The 23,011-nt window shown below is 36.9% G+C and overlaps 1 protein-coding gene across 5 annotated transcripts in view; it reads right to left on the bottom strand.

The window, feature by feature from the left end:
• The window catches only part of BCAS3 (breast carcinoma amplified sequence 3), a 463,383-nt gene that overhangs the window by 264,870 nt on the left and 175,502 nt on the right, over positions 1–23,011 (bottom strand). For 3 of the 5 annotated variants that reach the window (XM_014531618.1, XM_005858559.2, XM_014531627.1), the window contains exons 17-20: positions 17,846–17,890; positions 9,169–9,293; positions 6,868–7,033; positions 3,974–4,074 (exon numbers count right to left, since the gene is read on the bottom strand). In XM_014531618.1, the coding sequence (XP_014387104.1) occupies positions 3,974–4,074; positions 6,868–7,033; positions 9,169–9,293; positions 17,846–17,890 (437 nt within the window). The remainder of the gene's footprint in view (positions 1–3,973; positions 4,075–6,867; positions 7,034–9,168; positions 9,294–17,845; positions 17,891–23,011) is intronic. The other 2 variants (XM_014531623.1, XM_014531612.1) reach the window with 1 other exon arrangement.

Here is a 23,011-nt window from a genome sequence, read left to right as displayed (position 1 = left end):
CACGGAACACCCGCCTCCCCGGGTCGCAGATAGCAGGCCCGAATGGCGGCAGTGGAGGCGGGATGGTGCTGTACCGCCCCACCGCCCCGGGTGGCAAATAGTAGGCCCGGATAGCAGCGGGGCAGGCTGAATGGTGCTGCCCCACCCTGTCTGCAGTATGCAAATTAGCTGCCATCTTTGGTGGTGGTTAATCTGCATATCACGCTGATTAGCCAATGGGAGGCATAGCGAAGGTACGGTCAATTACCATGTTTGTCTATTATTAGATAGGATTAGATTACCATCTTACATTCACTTTGCACATATAAATTCATCAATATATTCAAACCATGTCATTTTGCTGATATTTGACTTTAAAAAAAACTTATTTAAATCAGCAATTCCTAAGGCTCAACCTACTAACAAAGAGTTCTCCCTGCCTCCATAGGGACCTCTGTATGGAGCACTCTAGTACAGCAGTCGCCAACCAGTGAGCCACAGACCACTGGTGGTCCATGAGGTCCGAAAGGTTGATTTAAAAAAAACTTATTTAAATCAGCAATTCCTAAGGCTCAACCTACTAACAAAGAGTTCTCCCTGCCTCCATAGGGACCTCTGTATGGAGCACTCTAGTACAGCAGTCGCCAACCAGTGAGCCACAGACCACTGGTGGTCCATGAGGTCCGAAAGGTTGACGACTGCTGGTTTAAGGAAACCTTTGGAGCAGCGGTCACCAACCGGTGGTCCGTGAGGTTCGAAAGGTTGGCAACCGCAGCTCTAGTATGATTTAATGATACACCCCAAATCCTCAATTTTATACCATTCTATTCAATTAATATAGGTAGGAAATGTGACCACAGTTACAAATATAAAATTTGGCCCTTTTACTTACTTCACTTTAAAGTTAGTATTTAGTGTTTCAGGCAGGTTTTCCTTTCCCTCCCCACCAGTTGCCCTCCTGCCACACATGCAGAACTCTGTTTATCAACTAGCAGGGCATCTATTATGATTACAGGGCTGGAAGGGGAGTGGGGACTCCTTGCTCAACATCCAGCTCTCCTACTCTCTTCTCCCTGAGACCAAGTCTCTTTCCCATTTCCATTTACATAATTCTTTGTCGATGACTATTATTATCATTCCGGAGTTTGCACAAGTCTGCTTCACCTGATCCACAGATCCAAAAAGAACCAAAGAAAATGCTTGCAGCATTTGTGAAGTTAGCACTGGAATTTTACTCCAAATGGCTCTATTTGAAAATATTTGTAGTAATGTATTTATCAATGGTCTTCAAGTCAGGAAATAAGATGTGATTTTCAATATGGCTAAGTAAAGCCAAAAATTTTCCAGCGTCAACTATGGTATCCTTGTGTTTCAAGAGGCCACACTCTTCCACCTGGTTTTAGTAAGGAGCGTTTGGAGAGAAAGCAGGAAGGTAATAAGGAAGTCTTTTTAATGAGGTTCTACTTGCATGAAGGGTTCAAGAGATGGGCAGGGAAAAGCATTCTCTATAAACTGGCTCCAGCATTGCTTTTGCCAATTGTATGTCAGGCTGTACCTCTGACGCAGATGTCACGTTGTGCATATTTTATTTAATTGCTTCAATCGTGTCATATACTGGAATATTCTCAATCAAATATCCTTTCTTTATGTAAGAAAACGTGACTTTAAAGTCCAGATGAATTCTGTGTCTACACTCTCAATGTACAGAAGTAGTAAAAAATTACCTGTCGCTTAGGTATTTCAAGACCTATTATAGTAACCTATTATAGTAACACTATTATAGTGACCTATTATAGTAACACTTCAAAAGATAAGAAAAAGTATATTAATGATGATCCATCAAGTGGACAATGGACATGGTCAAAATCAGGTGGCCAGAATAGCTATTTCATTATTAAGGCCCTAAAGTCTACTATTTGAAAATAAGGGTACTGTATTACAGTTTTTAAAGGACTTTAACATCACCTCATTGACCATAACAACTCCTTTATAACAGTAATTATTATTATTGATATTTTATACTTATCAAGTTATTGACAAATGGTTAGGAGCTGAAACCCAGGCCTTTTCATTCTTATCCCATTGCTAGTCCACCTGATATTCAAAAGGTCCATGCAAAATGCATTATATTATATATTTTAATTAGAAATCACAGAATCATCAGTGACTGCATTCTGTCAAATTATCTCTCATTCCTTTCTATCCCAACTCTGCTCTGGATCACAGATTTGCCCTGACTTTTGTGTAATACAGCCTTAATTAAAGCCCTCTTCTCACTCCAGGATCACTCAGCCTCTACTCCCCTCCGCTCCTCTGAACCTCCTATTACCAGACTGCCCAAGTGATCTTTCTAAAATGCAGTTCTGATGGTGTCACTCCAATGAGAATATCTGATGGCTTGCTATTGCCTACAGTGGTGGTTCTTAAAATATGCACTAGGGGATTTTTGTAGTTCCAAGAATTGGACAAAGGTGTTTAGAGCTGCTATAATCAAGTAATATCAAGCAGTTTAATTTGCTGGAAGAAAAAAATTAAAGGATAAAGATAGATGCATTTTATTTTTTGCCCATATCTTTTTCTCCAATATTTGAGACCTGCTTGGTCTACTGGACAGGCCTATCAAAAGAATAAAACAAACAAACTAATATTAATTCTGAAAGAGTCAACTGTACTTAACAATTATTTTCACCCATAATAAAGGGTAGAGGAAAATGCTCTCATATTTTAATTAGATATTATATAAGTGTCATGTTTTTTTCTAATGAATATGATAGAGTTAAATATATGCTTAGATAACCTAGGACCTAACAACTATCATGTACTCAGTTTTTGAACCAAAATACCACTTTACATAAACCCCTCCTGGTAAAGGCTTTGGCAACTTAAGTCACTGTTCTCATAGTTCACTGTTAACCAAACGCTTCACTGATGTGCCTAATTTTATATTACTTTTTCATTAAATACCTACCTCCCGAGATAGACAGTGAATTCATTGAGGACAGAGCAACGTACTATTCACTTTAAATCACAAGTGCCTGGCACATAGAAATCACTCAATAAATGCATATTGGAAAAATCAGTGAGTTCAATTATATGAGAGCAAGACTGCCAACTATTTGTTGCAATTATAGTCTCATAACTTTAGAGCAAAGTCAATAAATTTTCTCTGTTTCAGTTTAATATGTAACACATTATAAACATCAAATAAAAAAGTTTTAGAAAATATTTTACCTCATGCTGTATAAATACAGCAAGTGAAATAAGTCCAATACAACAAAACTCCATTAAAAACACGTCAATGTTGATTTTTAGGAAGTTTCTTAAAAACATGCACTGCTCAGAACCATGAAGGGAAATTAAGGATCCAGTCATTTCTACAAAATTGAATTATAATTGTGAGGAATTTTTAATTCTGTGACCATAAACTGGATAATAAATACTAACTTGTTTTTTCATGCCCCCCCCCCCCATAAACAAGGCTGTTTCTATCTCAATGTACATTTTCTCAAGTAACAAAAGAACCCAGATCAATCTCTATAAATGTAAGGGTTTGGATATGAAAGCAGACGTACAAAAACCAATGGAGTTGCCATCATTACTTCATTATCGCAAGTAAAATTCTACAAAAAGAAAAAACTGCCAACACAGTTTTCACGGTGAAAAAGTACTTAATTTTTTCATGTCAGAAACAGATACCAGTATCCTTTTGTTGTTGTTGTTGTTGTTAACACCTTTCAGCCCACCAGATATTCCCTCCCAGCTTACATAATAGCATGTATCTCACGGCCAGGGAACAAGGACAGCAGAGGCTTACTTAATGCATGCTAAGTCTTATGGTTTATATTTGTAGTAAATATCTTATTGTCTCCATCTGATTGTTTATGGCTGATGAATGATGGACCAGTGGTAATATGCATGGTTGCATTAAAAGTCGGCATTTTAAGATGAAATCTCAAAATAACTGTAGGGAAAGAAAAACACAGGAACTACTTACGGCCAGCAAGCAGGAACTGATAATACTGTACAGCATCTGCAGCCAGGAGCAGAGGGTGGTTTGCATTAAATGGTGGCTGCAATTCATTCCATTGAGGAGTTCTAAGGAAACAGCAGAAGAATATTAATATTTAAGCTTAATAGATGGTATGTAAATCAACATCACTGTCACCACTTACAGACATTGATATAAACTCACACTATCTTTGTAATCATTAAAATGAACTTGTTGGAGTGCTGAAACCTAAAACACAAGGCCATCTGCTTAGAAAAGAATAAAAAGGTGGCAGTGATTCATACTAATCACACAGAGCCAGTATCAGTTTAAAGCAGACCCGCCCTCCCCCGCCCCCGGCATAGGACAGACAGGACATTCAAAATACTGGACAGAGAGGAAGTGTGGAATTCAAATGTCAAAACTAAGTAGTTCTAATTTTACCTAATTTCTGACAATTTTTAGAGCTCTCTATTCTCAGAATATGTGTATATTTTCAAATAGAATAAAGCAGGGAAGACAATGGTAGGGAAAAACACAGTTATGTTCGTGGGTGACGTATTAAAGAACAAATTAGCATCTGAGTTCCAAAATAAACCACTTATTTCAACAATGATGGTGCAGTAATTTTAATTAGATCTGCCCGCTCATGAATAACCTGATAAATAAGCTACTGATCAAATCAATCTAGTACAGTAAAGTAGTAGTAAAGAATGCTGGAGCCTTGAAAAATCAATATAAGAGTATTTTAAAATGTCAAAAGGAAAGGGATCATTTTCATATCCATTTTTGTCTGTTTCCTTCCATACATGTCAGGACCAATTTTTTCTGTCTCTCCTATACCATCTACACATGTATAGCCACTAACCTTTTCAGTACACTACACTGAAAAGGTTTTACTCTAGATTTAACTTCTCGATCCGTATTAGCTTATAAAGATTTTAGTGATTATGTACTTTTAGGAAGGACTCTGATTCATTTCTTTAAAATATGTTTTTATTGATTTTAGAGAGAAAGGGAGAGGGAGAAAGAGATGGAAACATTTATGAGAGAAACATCAATTGGCTGCCTCCTTCTGGGGATCCTGAATCAAACCAGTTGAGCAACCTCTTGGTTCATGAGTCAACCCTTAAACATTGAGCCACACCAGCCAGGCAGGACTCTGATTCCTAATAAATACTTCTACAGTCTTAGCCTTTATATATTGGAGAATAACTGTAAAGGAAACCTTCCCATCTATTTATGTTAGTTTATTTCCCTTCAATGACTGCCTCAGTGCACTCTCTATTTTCAGTGAGCATGAGACTGGAAATAAGGGGAAGCATGTGGAAAATTAAAAAGAAAAAACAAAACCCAAGTCCGAGAAGAGGTAACACAAAGATACAAGGAGAAAGGAGTTCAAAAGGACGTGTTCTCTGAGGCACATATGAAAGTCATCTGAAAATATATGACCACACAAAAATCTGTACAAGAATGTTCTTAGCAGCGTAATTCATGGCAGGTAAAAAGTCACATCACAGTGTGGGTCAACTGATGAATGGGTAAACAAAATGTGGTATATCCATGCAATGGAATATTATTTGGCCATAAAAGGAAAAAAGTTCTGATACATACTACAATTTAGCTGGACCTTGAAAACATTATGCTAAGTGAAAGCAGTCAGATGCAAAAAGGTTACATTTTGTCTAATTCCACTTATATTAAATGTCCTAAGTAGGTAAATCTATAGAGACAGAAAGTAAAATGAGTGACTGCTAATGGGTATCAAGTTTCCCTTGGGGTTGATGAAAACTGATTGTGGTGATCGATGGGTACATAACCTAGTGAAAATTTACTTTAAAGGGGTGAATTGTATTATGTGTAAATTATGTCTCAATTTCAAAAAGGAAAAAATTATCAATACATGTCACAGCATGGATGAATCAAAATAATTTTGCTGGATGAAAGAAGCAAGACAAAAAAAGAATACACACTCTGATACCATGTATGTAAACTTCTAAAACTCATCAAGTAATCTACAGTGAGAGAGAGCAAATAGTGGTTGCCTGGTGCTCCATGGCAGAGGTAAGGATAAAGAGGGGCAGGAGGGAGAGATTAAAAAGAAGCATTAAACAACATTTGCAGGTGATGAATATATTTATAATGTTAATTATGGTGATGGTTTCCACAACTGTATCCGATGTCAAACCTTATCAAATTGTACACATTTAATATTTTATACCTCAATAAAGCTGTTAAGAAAAAACTGGAAATTGGATATTACTGAAAAAAAAAATTATTTTTTCCAAACTTAACCAACTGTGTTTAATGCCGCGGAGTATAATTTCCTTGTAATGTATTCAAAGTATTATTTAGAGAGTGATTCATTCGTTATAATAACTGCATGGAAGCTTGACTTTACGGCCCATGTGCTATAGTCTGAGGGGACGGAAAAGGGAGTGCTTGGGAGGCAGACCCATCACAGTGCGGGTCCATGGACGAGGGCCTCTGGAGATGAGGGGTTTCAAGTTAGACTGTGGATACTTTCTCCAGAAGGGTTTATGCTTATCTTTGCAATGATGTCACAAGATAACCAGGTAGTAGACAATTTAAAACTTGGTCCCATTACCAGACCAGAATGCATATGTGCCCTATGAATTAATTTTTTTTTCCCTAGTCCCTATGTGCTGACACTCGTCCTGAATAGCTGAACCCACTGCCAAAGGGCAGAGCCAGGACCCAAAGAGCCGAGTCCCCAACCCACAGCCAAAACCAGTCCCGAAGAGCCTATTACTGAAATGTAAACAATTTTTTAAAGGGGGGCATATGTAATACTTTCAACAATAAAGATTAAACAATAATAAATAAATTTTTAAAAATTTTAAACAAGAAAGAAAAAGGAAACAGAAAGGTGGTATTACCTAACCAGGGTCCAGCTGGCTCGAGGTGATGTCATCATTTCCAGTGGGGTGTCATCGCTAATCTTGGGGGCAGTGCTGAGCGGCCGTGGCTCCATCATGTGCTCCACTAAGGTCCCGTAGCAGCTGATGATGTACAGAGATTCAACTACAACTTGTTTGGACTGATCTACAAACAAAAAAATAGAACCTGGATGTTTGATAATGACCTAAAAGGAGCACAGCATAGTTTTTATAAGTTATTGAATTTCTAATCTCTTCTGAGGCTACTAAGAGGAAATAAAAAGGCAGGAATTTTGTTCACATGAATGGGTAAGGTGTCTGCTCCTTGCCTAAAAGTTGGCTCTTACTAAGTATAAACTAAGGAATTTAAAAGTGTCTACGCTATCTAAATATTTTTTAAATCTTAAGGAATGCACCTCAAGAATGATGTAAGTATATGCAAATTTCTAATACAGTGAAACAATATTTTTCAGTCTGGTATATTTGTCTGCAATATAATGTGTCCCATGTTATGAAAAAAGAATGCTATCAGGCGGGACAGGGACAGACCGACTGAAAAGGAACACTGCATGGACAAAGACTTAAGAGTGGCACCAGATGTACCCACTCGAGTGCATGAGCGCCCTTTGTTCGCTGACATCAGCCCAACTTCTCATCCACTTTCCCTTTCACATTTCTGGATTCGAACAAACCAACAAGCAAAAAACTCACACATCCTCCTCCCCCAAATCCTCTCCCTTCTTTTCTCTCAGTTGGATCCCTGGCCTCCATGGTAAATGAAGAGGGAGGTCAGGGCCTGAATATGGACCTAATCAAATGACTTTAGAAGGAGGACACATGCCCTCGGTGCCAGAACAGGTTCAGTCCTCTATCTCGGGTTTTACAGTAAACCTAGGAGCATAGAAAACCACTCCTGAATGCTGGGTGGGTCACCTTATCTCTAGGCCAGAGGAATTCATTACAGCTGATTTGGGAAAATGGCTAATGACCAGTCAGTGGCACATAAAGGAGTAGCAAGTTAAAAGGGTAATTAGAACAGAAGGGAGAAGCATTTGAAATCGAGCTACACAGAGGGTTTTAACTAGCAACAAAAAGTCATTTCGATAGCATCAGTAAAGCTAAGGAGGTAACAAAAAAATAAAGATGGGATAAGGAAATGGAAGGCTTGCGTTCTGTGCTGTATCCTCTCCCACTCAGGTAAGGAACCTGCTGTGCGGGAGATCCTATTTCCCTGGAGAGGGTCACTGACAGGCGATAACCAGGGAAGGGGCTGACGTCTGATTGCCAGCATTAAGCGCAACGGAGAACCGTTTCGTTTAGCCAAGAACAATACAGCCCTTGGAACTCTTCAAAGCAGTGCCTCATAATAATAGCAATGTGACCTACTTCAATAGGACTCAAATGAGGGGGAAAGCTTATTCAAAATGAAATTCGTGGTCCATCAATGTAGGGATTCTCCTCTACACAGAATCAGTCAGCCATCACACAATAAATGGTAATTAATGTAAACATTTTAGGTGTTGATCCTGATGATCAAAAAAGGGATTAAAAAAAAACTATATAAATTCGCTCTGGCCAGTGTATCCCAGTGGTTGGAGCGTTGGCCCGCATACTGAAGGGTCGTGGGTTCGATTCAGGATGAAGGGCATGTACCCGGTCAGGGCACATGTGGGAGGCAACCAATTGATATCTCTTCTCACATCTCTATCTCTGTATGTCTCTATCTCTCTCCCTCCCCACCTCCCACTCCCCTGCCACTCTCTCTAAAAAGCAATGGAAAAAAATACCCTCCATGAGGGTTGACAATAACAAGAAAAATTTTAAATAACTATATGAATTCAAAGGAGCAATGGTTACCATAAAATATGACCTTTATTTCTGAGTGGCAGCCTATTCTTTAACTTTTAGTTTATAATATGGCAAACTTGATTTTTTTTCCCCATCACCATTTATGGCCTCTATGCCCTCTTCCATTCTCCACCACCCAACCCCCACAATCACCACAGTGTTGTCCATGTCTGTGAGTTCTCTTTTTTTCCCTTTTTTGCTCAATCCCTCCACCACCATCCCAACAACCCTCCCGCCCCCACCAGAGCTGTCTGCCTGCTCTCAGATTTAACATTAAAAAAACCCAATTTCAAACTCTGATACCATCACTTACTAACTAGTGCTTTTAGCTATTTAAACTCACAATCTCAAGTTCACTTCATCTCTAAAACAGGGATAAGGAGAAAAGTTATGAATTTTCCTCAAGAAACAAATACTACCAAAGGCCCATTTAACCCCCAGTGAGATACCCACCTTTTTCTCTTTTCAGACCGGCGTTATTTGCAAACCATGACCTGGAGGTCCCAAACACTGCAGCCACGCAAAATTCTCCGCCCATCGACTTGCTGGGTGAAATTTGTGGAGGTGGTTTAACTTTGCTTAAAAAAATAAAATGATAGCCAAAAAAAATTACCATGAGGAAGTCACAATCCTTGAGATAATGACATCTTTTCCTTAAAATTCCACCCCTAAATATTCAACCGCCCCCTCAATGTGGACATGCATTTTGCCTTAATAACTGGTAGTGTGAGGCTGTGTTCTGCAGTAAGAGTAAAATTAGTTCAAAGTTCCAGAGCTTTATCAGATCAATAAAAATTAACTCCTTTCTGAAATACGTGCTGGGGAAATCCAAGTCACTTCTTTTCAGATGGGTAACAATTCCCTGGAGATTTCAGAGTGAAGCAACAGAACCACCATAAACATCTCGGGATAATAAAACAGTTTACCTTTTCATTTTGATAGATAAGATTTGGGGGTGACAATTCAGTTGAATGGAGACAGCATGAGTGAAAATAATGAGGTGATACAGAATGAAACCCTGAAAGTGCTCTCAGCCACAGTGCTACAAGGACGTAGACAACGTGTGGGTCGATCTAATGATGTCATGCAATTATATTCACTGATCTTCCAATTTGTTTTTTCTTCGTAGATGTGTGAAAATGATGTGTGTGTTTTTGTTCTGTTTTTCATGTGTCTGAGGACACATTACGTAACTGGTGCTACATCTCAGAACTGACATTAAAAAGCACGCACTTTCCTATTTGCTTTCCCCAAATCAGCTTTCATACCAGCAACTTCTAGTACCAACCTTTTCTATTCTTTCAAATCCTTCTTTCCCTTCTCTTTTGATTTGTCAGAGGCTTCCCAAAGCTCATTAGCAATTTGCCAAACACCTTCGATAAGTGATGGTATTATTTTCTCTAATGCATAGACAATAGCCTCCCTGCACACTGGTCCTGATCACAGCCTAGCTGGGGCACAGGAATAACAGAGCCCGATGTTCCTGCTTTGCTACTCAGTCTCCAATGCTGAGTAACATTATTTCTACCTTGTTTTGCTCACTGTCCTTTATCTCTTCATCTTTTAATGAAGTATGGTTGGATGTAGACAGATTGGTTTGGGGAGTCAGGAAGAAACCTGAATCTGAATCCCAATGCTACCACTTAATAGCTCTGTGACTTTGGGTTAAGTTATTTAACCTCTCAGAGCTCAGACTACTAGTATGTAAAAAAATTAAAAAATATAAAAGTGATGCCTACCTCATAGGGTTATTTTAAGGATTAGTATATTTGTTCTCAAAGTGTGGTCCCTGACTAGTAGTGCCACCTTGGAACTTCGTAACATGCAAATGTTCATTAGACCTACTGAATCAGAAATCCTGGGGGTTGAGCCTAACAATTTGTGGGATTTTTTTTTTTTTTTGAGGAGCCCTCCAGGACATTTGGTGCATACACTGTATCGGGAGAGATCAACCAAAGGATTTGTATGCATGCATATAAGCCTAACCAATGGACACAGACACCAGGGGGGTGAGGGCAAGAGTGGGGGGGGGGAGGGGCAATAGGAGGATAAGGACACATATGTAATACTTTAATCAATAAAGAAAAAAATAATAAATAAATAAATAAGAAAGAAAGAAACACTATCAGGTAAAGTGCATAAAGCTCTAAGGGCAGTACTTCCCCATATCATAATTCTCAGCAATGTTAACTCTCTTCTATTTTTCTTTTAATTAGAGTTTGCATTTGTAATCTGTTTCCAGACCCTTAAGACACCTGAAATAGTCTCACCCATTTTACCTCCCGAGTCCTCTGTTTTGACAACTTCCTGGTAGGGAGAGCACAAAGTTTAGATCAGAGGCCATTGTGGTTGGTCGTTTGGGTCCCTCCCTTGCTACCAGATCCAACATAACGCATATTCCATATATGAAAAGGTCTCTGCTTTCCATCGATATTTCTTAAGCGCTTTGTGTCATTGCCCATAAAGATCGAATCCACGCCTAAAATACGAGTGCCTGTCACAGTCAGACTTCCACTGAAGGGAATAAAGATAGTTTTTTTAAAGTTTCTGTGAGGAAATGAAACAGTTTCACAAGTGCAATAACCTTCGCACAACCGCAATAAGCTACCAACAGAAAGGAAAGAGTCCGCTCCACCTGAACAAGAGTGCCCCTTCCCAGGGAATGGCATCAGAATTGCTCTTTCTGGTGGAGATGCTCTCTGTTGCACTACATTACAATGTAAACCCTCCCTCAAAGCCTTTATTTCCATCACTGAACTACTATCATTGAGCTGTTAAATTCCTGTAAGGAGCATCTTTTAAATTCCATTGGTCATTTAACCCTTAAGTGTTTGGGGAGGTTGGAAAGGAGGAGGAGAGAGAAAAACACCATTGCAGAATTTTTTGAAAGGTGTTTCTAATTGTGTGACTATGTGATTTTTACTAGAATCACCATCAGGAAACAATAAGACTATAACGTATAAATAAGCTTCACAAGGAATTCGAAGCTCTTGGCAAATTACTGAATGTTATATTTGTTTTGTTTTTAATCATGTGGTAAGCAACAAGATAGAAAACAAGTGCTCATGCCACTTCTTAAGAGAGACTATGGCGGATCTAGAGAATACATCCTAAAAAGACTTTAAAATAGTTGCTGCTGGACCAGAGAGCGACCTTTATAGCATAACAATAAAGAGTAGAAATATGAGAGGACATCGATTTACTCTTTGGCCATGCAAAAATATATTCTGTATGTTTATTAGTTTACAGTCTAATCAGCCAATATCAGAGGTGAAATCCCTTACATGTCTTTAATGCTGCAAATAATTCAGCTTCTGAACATACAGCTAAAAAGCACCAATACAGCATCATTTTACATAAACTCATTATTTCCTACAGAGAATAAGCACTTATAATAAAAGTATGCATAACATTATGTAGTGATTTTTTTAAAAATATATTTTTATTGATTTCAGAGAGGAAGGGAGAGGGAGAGAGAGACAGAAACATCAATGATGAGAGAGTCATTGATCAGCTGTCTCCTCCACGCCCTACATTGGGGATCGAGCCTGCAACCCGGGCATGTACCCTTGACCAAAATGGAACCCAGGACCCTTCAGTCCACAGGCTGATGATGTATCCACTGAGCCAAACCAGCTAGGTCTGTAGTGATCATTTTTATTCCTAGTTTTCTTTTTCCTCAGATGGGCCCTTAATAAATCACATTAGTAAAAAAGTTTGTGTTCAATAAGTTTTCTTCCCTGAAAATAACTTGCTACCTCCTACATGACATAGTGCTGTGTGTTAGGCATGGAGCATACATGACGAACATAATCATAACAAGTTATTTCTACATCAACCTACATTTGGAAGGACTATGGTATTTAAGCAAAATAGAACATAAAATATGTGCATGCGTATATAAGACTTCCAGAAAAATACAAAGGGAAATAATCTAAAGGTTATTATTAATAAAGTATTTTCTGTGTACTATAACCAATGGGAGAAAATTTTAATTTGACTGAATTTGCCCTTCATCCTAAGTTTTAAAAAAAAAATCCAATACCAGGAATGTGAGGTGAAGCAGAATTGAACCTTTCCGCAATAACCCAGAATCTTTCCATTGCAAACTACCCTTGTTAGCAGAGATATGAAACACTGAAAAATGGCCTTAGCCAGTTTGGCTCAGTGGATAGATCGTCGGCCTGTGGACTGAAAGGTCCCGGGTTAGATTCCGGTAAAGGGCACACACCCGGGTTGCAGGCTCAATCCCCAGAAGGGGGCATGCAGGAGGCAGCCAATCGATCAAGGATTCTCTCTCATCATTAATCTTTCTATGTCTCTCTCCCTCTCCTTTCCTCTCTGAAATCAATAAAAATATATTTAAAAATAAATAAATTAAGTAAATAAAAAGTAAAGCACTGAAAAATGGCCTAACCAGCATGGTTGAGTGGTAGAGCACTGACCTATGAACCAGAAGGTCACAGTTCCATTCCTGGTTGGGGCTGCCCAGGTCCCAGGCTCAATCCCCAGTCAGCGGCATGCAGGAGGCAGCCAATCAATGATTCTCTCTCATATTTGATGTTTCTTTCTCTCTCTCTCTCTCTCTCTCTCTCTCTCTCTCTCCCTCCCTCCCTCTCCTTTCCTCTCTGAAATCAATAAAAATATATTTTTAAAAAATAAAACACTGAAAAATGATAAATATGCGAAAGAATTAAAAGTGAAAAAAGCTAGACTTGTAAATTGTGTTCACCTGTAGATTAGTGGCACAGCCATTTAGAAAAGTATTCCAATGCTAGCCCTTTTATTTCTTTTTCTCTCTAAACATCTCCCTTTATGCTCAAATCCCATCACAAAACATTAGCAAGTTTAAAAAGAATACCTCTGGGTGCTTGGAGGCCTCCTCTCCTCTATTCATTATTTTATTAAATTAATAATATGATATAAAAAATAAAATTCCCATGTATACGGGTGTCCAGAAATTCAATTGTGTTAATTATGGTTATAAATGGGAATGAGACATACTGACAGTGCAGATGGGCTCCTTCCTATTGAGAACTTGTGCTCGTTACTCCACTGAACCCATCATAAATGAACCCATGTTCCAAAAGAAAAACAAGTATTTGAGCAAAATGTAAAAGAAGAATGGAATGACCTCAACTTTCATCATATCAGGCAAATAAGAATCATACTTACTAAACTTGACACAAGATAACAAAATCAAAAGTAAAATAAACATACAAAGAAACAAAAGAAATAAGGTGCTAAATTGAAACCCAGGAGTTCAACTTCTTGTTCATCCCTTCTGAGAGACTTAACTATCTAGTCGTAGAATGAGAGTCATTTTTACTGCCATCAGGAGTTCTGGGGACGTTAACATTACGACATTTTTAAAATTATTTACAAAGACTATTGAAGTTACCCAATTGGCGTTTACTGTATTATGTAATACAGTCAGATTAACATATTGAATTTCTCTTGCCTGTTTTTTTCTCTCCAACATTACTGCAAAGAGAAACAAAAACCCAGCAAGACTCTATCGCTATCTGCTTTAAAATTACAGTAAAATGATGGCCATCCGGGTAATTTTACTGGGTCCTACAGAACAGGATATGCGTGATGTATCTGTGCATGGCATGAAAAGCAGCAATGTTGGGTGCCTTGTTTAGAAGGACACGGGCATGAAAAGAGGTAGACGGAGATAGAAGCACCGTTTCTTTCCTTTTCTAAAACATAAGGGTACAGTCAGTATTTCAGTTTAAATGCTAGACACAACACTGATGTAAGAATTATAAGTGGTAAAATGTTTTCGTGTTAAAGAAGCAATTTTCATTGTATGCCTCACTGAGATTAAGCTTTGAAAAGGAATTTAGAAGTTTTCTCTCACTTTCAACTTTATTTTTCTAAAATAAGAACTAAAAGGTAAACTGGAAGTATTTTATTTTAAATATATTAATAATATATCTAAAATTATCCTATCACAAAGTGTTCTTAAAAAATCTCACAGATTTATCTAAACTTTGCACATAAAAGAGTCTCTTCATATAAATCTTTCTTTCCAAAAATAAAATTATATATTTATTTTATTTTTTATTTTTTTTTTATTGTTTAAAGTATTATAAATAGTAGTACATATGTCTCCTTTTTGTCCCCATTGACCTTCCCCTGGCCTACAGACTGTCAAAATTATATTTTTAATACTCTCAAAAGAACAAGGTAGTTTAAATAAACTATTTATATATAAATCAAATGAATAATCTCAGACAATGCTAATTAACACTTTAATATAACTTACTATGTAACATTTAATTCTTCTTTAAAATTAACCTTATATCATACAAAAACAGGTTACGTGTAAGAGAGATATTCAAACGGACTACCTTTCCTCCACACTATTATATATGTAGTTTTTCTTTTGATTAGTAATTCAAAAATAGCAGTAGCTTAAACACAATACTACATGCACATTAGGAGCTCAATAAATATTTGTAAATATTTGTTACTTATTTGTAATATTGAAAGCAAAATTTATTTTCAAAAATTCACAATACAAATTATTGTATTAAAAAAAAGTATATCATATGTGCGATTATTTTACTTTATTTTTTACAGTCATTCAAACTCAAATATCCTAGGGTATACATAATCCTGAGAACGTATAAATAGCTAAAATGTGGAAGATGGCCTACACAGTTAACTTTCCAACAAGTTTATTTTACTACCAAAGGGAAAGACATTATTTCAAACTGACTCATTTGAAACTGCATGCATTTAAACACTTCAACAAGTTTATCAAAGAATGAAAAATAAGTAGAAATTGTGACCTAACCAAAGCAAAATCATATTTAAATATAAATGTTGCAACTTGAAAGTAATAACAATTTTGTATAAAATTTATGTAACATTTTAAGAGGAACTGTAAAAAATTTCATATTCTTCCACAATACAAATATTACCCTACAAGTGGAAATACTATAAACATAATTATTTAGCATAATGTTCTATGTCAGAACAGTAAATAAAACATTCTCAAGTTGAATGCTAAATACCATGGAAAAAGTAGCAAAAACTGTTAAAACAAAGAAGCTCTTATAAACAACATGGAAGTTGTCAAATTTATATTCATTTTGCTGCCTTAATTTGAGGTTTCATTAAGATCTTAATGGGAAAAACATGCACCACTAGTAAAGGAACGCATTTGAAAGGAGGATCTTGTAGGCTAGCATAAGTGACTAAAAACGAGTTTCTTGTGAGCTAACGATGGCATCAAACAAACCACAAGGCAGTCTTCTAAAAGACAGGCAATGATTTAAAAGTCTACTATATTTCACATATCCCTTTCTTTAATCTGGCTCTTTTAATCTTGTTTCAACCTCAAATCATTTCTGGTTGACAAGTGCTTTTGCTTAAATTTGAGGAGCACATAAGCTGTTGAAGGAATGGACTTTTCTTATTTAACATACATTTGTTACTACGTCTTTACTTCTATGCTAAAACTTCAATCCTTATTAACATGCTAAAACTCTTTTCTTTGTACTTAGAATGAGACATTTATCTTAAGAGTGAATTTAATTCTAAGTTTACCCTGCAAAGAAATTTTATCGTATGCTGAATCTGGCATTTAAAAATCGACTGTTCACTATAAGCTCCTAAGTAAGATTCATGTATCTTATTTGTTTTTGTTTTTTTTAAGAAACCTGGCTAACAAAAAGAATAAAGATGGACTTTCATGGAATTTTTATTCATTTATGCCCTAAATATGTTTAGAATCCTTTTACGACCTGTGTCCTAATTTTGAAAAGGACACAGGCTCCAAACATTTCACACAGAAAATTTTTATGTTTGCCACTCTATTCTTATATGATAATGAAATTTTCAAATGTTCCTATGGCATATGAATAGTACAATTAGTTTGTGTCTAATTATACTGTACCCTTAAGGTGGTATTTGAGCTTCTTTTTGTCCAACAAGAGAAAAACTATTGGAAGTTTCTTTTCCTAGTATAATGGGACAGTATAAACAACTCCTAGTAGCAGTTATGAGAACTATATATTATATGGGCAGAACTCTTTTAAGTATTCTGAGTAAATTTATAATATTGACATAACTTACATTGCCCAAAACTTCCTTTTGCCTCACTTACTCTGAAAAGCAAAAATAAAAATAAAAATAAATCTAATTTAAAGTTTTTTCAAAAATGATATTTTTCCTTTGAATAAAAAAGAAAATAATAGTAGCAACACATTCATTGAGCACTTTCTTGTCCTAAGCAATTTACATTGTTAGTTCATGTAATCCTCATAATGAACCTATGAGTTAGGTGCTACTGGTAACTCCATTAACAGATAAGGAAACCAAGAAACAGAAAAACCACGCAAGATCATATAGGTAGTGTACGAGCTGAAGTGTACGAACTGAGATTTAAGATCTAGGAAGTCTGATTCCGAAGCCCTGACTTTTATCCATTATGTGAAACACACTATACCAGGTTCTAAATACATTTTATTTCACATCTTTATATAAAAGTACTCCATCGTGTCTAACTACAAGACAAACCTGTAGTCTGTGCAGTTATGTAAGAATTTTCCAAAATAAATAAGTTCGATAAGTAGGTGCTATGAGCTCAAAATTATAAATTATTTAGGAGTTTCAATGTGAAACACAAATTTCCTCCTTAAACACCAAAATTATTCAAAACAGAAGTGACTCTTATTCCTCTGGTACCACATGCAGTTAAAATTTATAGGGTATTTATAGTATACTTTAAATATATTCATATTTCAAAATATAATCAAGTCTTCCAAATGTTCAGCAGGATGTGTAGGGAGCTTCTATTACTACAGTGCTCAGAGCCTTAAACTGGCATGTTAGCCTTGCTTATACACTAGCATTATGAGAGAGAATTCTTCTAATTTCTTTTTCTTTAATATTAAACTGTCATTTAATTTGACTTTTCAAGAAATGAAGTAAACCCAAGAAAACTGCTCTTTGAAAGCTTAAATATCAACATTCATGTCCCATCTACAAATTATTCAGTACTTCGGTGCGTCTATCTGTGCTCAGGCCATGCAACGGAAACAACAGTACAAAACAGTTATTTTCTGAGAGTACAACAAATGAATTAGGCATGCGGGACTGAACTGGGACTCACCATGGAGCTTTTATGGAAAAACACCCCGCTCCAAACAGATAAGGCCTTCGTGGAAAAGGGGGGAAAATGCACAAAAAAAATTAGAGGAAAACTCATTTAACATTAACAAATACATGTATATCATACTGTTATAGAGTATGGTAAATCACTGAAGAAAATAGTAATCATTGGTAATTCTGCTGTAGATACTAATGAGCTTGATAGAACCAATAAAAATTATATATAACAAGTCCCTTCATTTTCATAGGGTTAGAGATTTCAAAATGTTCTATTTCTCCCCCTTTTCTGGAGCAACCCTATAGGGTTCCTAGGTAAAATAAAATAAATTCAGTTCTGAGGCCCTTTAAAACAAAGTACAAGTTAAATGGAGTAATTGGATGGCGAAAGGAGTGGGATCAGTGTAGCAACAGATGTGGGGTTGTGTGACACCGAATGTTTAAAACTAGCCAAAGATAACTCAATCAAAATTCTGCAAGCATTGTCTGCAGTTCACAGGTTGCAGTCTCAGAGCCAGAGCAAGGAAGCACATATTTCTAAGCTGCTAATTTATAGCAAGTTGAACTGCATATTGCTGGTCAAAGGAACAAACACTAAATACAAGTAGTATGACTTATTTTCATTTAGGGTCACATTCCAGGAAACTGGCCATTCTCTTAATAGCGATACAAGAGATTAGCTTCCTCTACCTGGCCGCCATTGGGTGAGGCTGGAATCAGGAAACTAAAGCCACAATTGCTTGCTTTAAATACAACTGGGGATACAAAGTCAGACTTCGGTGTTACACATATTTCTTCTTAATACTCTGTTCACAGTATTTAAGACGTGCTATGCACATTTGCACACAAAGAAGACCTAGTGATCTAATTATACCCGAAACAAAATGTTGCTATGACATCTGAAATTTGGAAGGAATAACAAATTGAGAAGGAAAGCACACTATCAAAACTTGGTTATTTTCTTCTTCAACTTTGGTGCGAGGGACATTTCAAAAATCCTGCTAATTAGTATTAATCTCCCAGTGCACTGAGTATATTTGGCTCCAAACTGAAACTTGAGGATAATGTTTCACAACACTAGCTACCATTCTGAGGACTGAAGCACAGAAGCTAGGAACAAGGCAACAGAGGAGTAAGAGACACTAAGTAGAAGAAGGAGTGAGATGAAAGAACTGATATTAAAAACAAGAAATAGAAGAAAAACTTTGCAGATGATGCTGATGCAGAGCATTTATCTCGTTTATCTTACATTTATCTCATAGTTAATGGTAAGACCACAACCAGAGATAAAGTGCCATCATTCACATTTAAAACAGTGGATTTCAAACTTTTTTTTACTGTGACCCATAAAAATATATTTTCAGGTGCAAGCTGGTTTGTTCATAGAAACACGCAAATTGAAACAATTTAATGAATGGGTTTTGGTTGTAATCAACTTTACTTTTTAGGACTTAGTTATAACAAAGATTAATAAACATTCTAACAGGGCAGGTCTGGGTGGAGTCTGAGACTCTGCTTTTCTAATAAGCTCCTAGGTGATGCCAAAGCTGTGTGTGTGCAGACATGCATTTTATTGTATTCGATTTCATTAATGAAAAAAAAAATGAAAATTTCCTTTTCTGATTTCATGATCCACTAATTACATCAGAAAAAAAATACTACTTGCAGCTCGCCCTGCACCTTGACAAACAGTAATTTAAATAACTGAGACCACATGAAGATTCCAATCTCTCAATAACATAGAGATGCCATGCAGAAATGATCAGAAAATGCAAGGTTCAATACGTTTCCATATGCCCACATATACCTCCCAAGTGAAGAGGTTACTGTTGGTTCACAGTACCCTCTTCCTTTAATTTTCTTCATGCTGCAGAACATCTGAAATAATCAAATACTTCAAATGCTCCTGTGATCTGGAGCATTTAGGCATGAGTTGCTCTTTAGTGTATATTGTATCGATGCCGGGTATGCGCCCATCTCATTCCAAATACCAAACTATATAGCTCATTCACTGTAAAGAATTTGGTAGTTTTATCATAGTTCTTTATGACTTAAAAGGCTTCAAAATGACCCCCAAAACCAACCAAACAAAAATGAAACAAAACCTTAAAGTTTCTACATTTCAAAAGACCAGCTGATGTTCCCCACCTATAAAGCCAGGTTTAGGTGTCCCTTATATATAAACAGGGAACATATTTTTATCCTTCTTCAATCAAGTAAGGATAACACAGCTTAAGGAGAAATCAGAGGGCTGGGGAAACAGGGTGAAAACCTGCCTTAGAATGTACACTTGGCATGTTCCCAATCTATATTCAACCACTTCTTACCCACTCCTACAAACTGGACCTCTGCCACGAACATGTAAGAGAAGAGCCCCAAACCCCAAGGAATTAGAGTGACTGACGTAATTACTGAATTTGTATGGGTAGTGTCAGCTGTTCTTTTGAAATGTGCCTGCTTCATCTTCCCTCAATAGCAAAAGAATGAAAATATAAAGTCACAAAGGACAAGTCCATGATCCAGCTGTCTTCACCTATGACTTTCTCCTTCCCCTCCCAAATCCCACAGTTGGAGTTTTATATGGGGGTGATTAGTAGGAAGTAGAGTGTGAGAGTGGGAGTCTATGTTGAATTAAAATTATCTATATGAATATATTCAACTCAATTTATCAAAGTCAGATATTAAGAATGTATGTTTTTCAAACGCTATTAAGATTTAGCAGATTTAACAATCCTGCTATATAAAACCTGTTCTCTTCGCCATGAATATGTCCTTTTAAAGCTGAATTCTGAATGACAAACACTAGGACTGATCAAGAGACTAAATATCAAGACATATTTATTACAGACTTGTTGATTGTCCAACGTGCAATGACTGGGCCATTGGTTCTCAAAGGGTTTCTTCTGGAGATACTCAGAAGACCGGAAGGAACTGTGCATCAATGCTATGTAAGTCTTTAAACTCATGCATTTTGTTGAATTCCACATAGCACCACAAAAGCTCTGGTCTTGCTAGCAAAAAACAAGATAACTTGTGAAGGTTTCTTAAATGTAAGTAAAAAGGTTGATTTGAAATCCTCTATAACCTGAATCTAGTGCTAAAAAGGTATTAGTGATGATTAGGCTCAATCATCTGCCGAGTTAACGAAATCATTGGAATCTAAGTTCTCTATGAAGACACTTTGAAAGTCCTATTTTATGACTGATCATACCCTGTGAGAATTCAGGCACCATCACTTAACCAACATTAGAATGAGCATATATAAATATTAAACATACTGAACAGAGAAAAAGCAGAAGAAAAGCTATACGACACCATGAGTAAAATTGTAAAGCCATCTTCTCTAACAGTATCTTCTAGGAGCCCTAACGACCCTACTACATCCAGCATGCCCCCTGTTTAAGAGCAACTGAAATGGACACACATGCAAATAAATTAGTCCTTATGTCATTTTCCAGTGTTACTTTTACTTTTTCATTCATTTTAACTGCTCCCTACTAAAGAGACGTATGGCACTGTTGGCTCTCAAATTATTGATCTGTAGGGCAAACTGAAGGTAAACTGTCCAATTTGAGATATATTCAATGAACAAATTTAAATTATAAACTCAAGCTTTTCATTAGAGAAAATTAGATAATGTTCAAATTCTGGCAAATGCGGCAGAAAAGAAACTAGAACAGCATAAATAGGTTGTCAAATATCTGCAGGAAGTTATTTCTGACTTTTAATACAGTATATAATATACTTTATCTCCCCCCCACCCCCACCCCAAATCCATAGATTTATGGTAAAATGGGACAAATTATGGTGTGGCTTAAGTACTCTACTGATTTAGCACAAAAATTGAAAACTCAAACTGTGATAAGTATATTGCACATGTAAACAGATCCAGGGAGAGAGAAACATCAATCAGATGCTCAAACCTCAGAGGGAAGATAGGGGAGGGTGGGGGTAAGGGGGAGAGATCAACCAAGAGACTTGTATGTATGCATATAAGCATAACCAATGGAAGCAGACAACAGAGGGTGAGGGTGAGGGCAGGACTGGGGGGGTGGTGGGGCAATGGGGAAATAACCACACATTTGTAATACATTGTGTAAAACTAAGCGGCACATTTGTATATCTAACCACACATTTGATATACCTTAATCGATAAAATTAATTAATTAATTAATTAAAATATATATATTCTCTATCATCATTGATGTTTCTATCTCTTCTTCTTTCTTCCTCTCTGAAATCAATAAAAAATATTTTTAAAAATAAAAAAATAACTAATACCTAGAGCAGACAAGGCTGGGAGGTGGAGAATTATCGTGTGTTACTATACCAAATCTTTCCTATTAATTCTCAGAACTTCGCCTATGTGATTGGGGGCTCAGGACAAAATGTCTAGACAAGGTAGACCTAATGGAATTAGAAAAAGGAATAGGCCTTCTTCACGGCTTACTATATGCCAATGACATTTATTCACCTTCGCAAGCTCTGATGGCAGATGTGGTCTACAAATTTCAACTAGAGATAATCAAATACACGCTATTAAATGCTGCCATTTCTAAATAAGCACAATCATCTACATTTCCTAGATCGAAATTGCTCAGCACTGGCCTAGGGCTCAACAATGAGTGAGGCTGGAAATCAGGTAATGGCATCAAAGGCATGATGGGAACTCATACACTGAAAGGCTGAAAGATTGCCATCTATACCTATAAATTTTTATTGTGCAGATGAAGAAACTGGCCTAAGACACACAGTTAACAGGTGGCAGAACTGAGAGGAAAAGCCAGGGCTGCAGACTCCTCAGTCCATTTTTTTCCACAACATTACCACCTACGCCTACAGGGTCAGGCCCAAGGTTCCTAATACCTACCTCAAACTGCTCACAAAAAAAGTGAATAGGGGAGGGGAAAAGTGCCGGAAGCCGGTCTATCCTTGCTGCTTGACACAGTCGCTGCAGGGAAGAAACATCTGCACAGCATGTTTCAAGGGACCTGGCGTATATGGCATACTGTTCTTAATATGTTTGCTCCCCTTCTTAGAGCTATGTGTTTTAACCAAGGTCACCTCTTCGAGAAAGGTTGTTTCCCCAGGTGGGGATTTTTTCCCTGGAGTTAGGGATTAACAGGACCAAGGAAGAGAATAAATCAGTGAAACCCCCTATTACAAAAAT

Source organism: Myotis brandtii, unplaced genomic scaffold, assembly GCF_000412655.1.
Source record: "Myotis brandtii unplaced genomic scaffold, ASM41265v1 scaffold120, whole genome shotgun sequence".
Lineage (NCBI taxonomy): Eukaryota > Metazoa > Chordata > Mammalia > Chiroptera > Vespertilionidae > Myotis > Myotis brandtii.
This window is presented reverse-complemented; position numbering and strand designations above follow the sequence as displayed.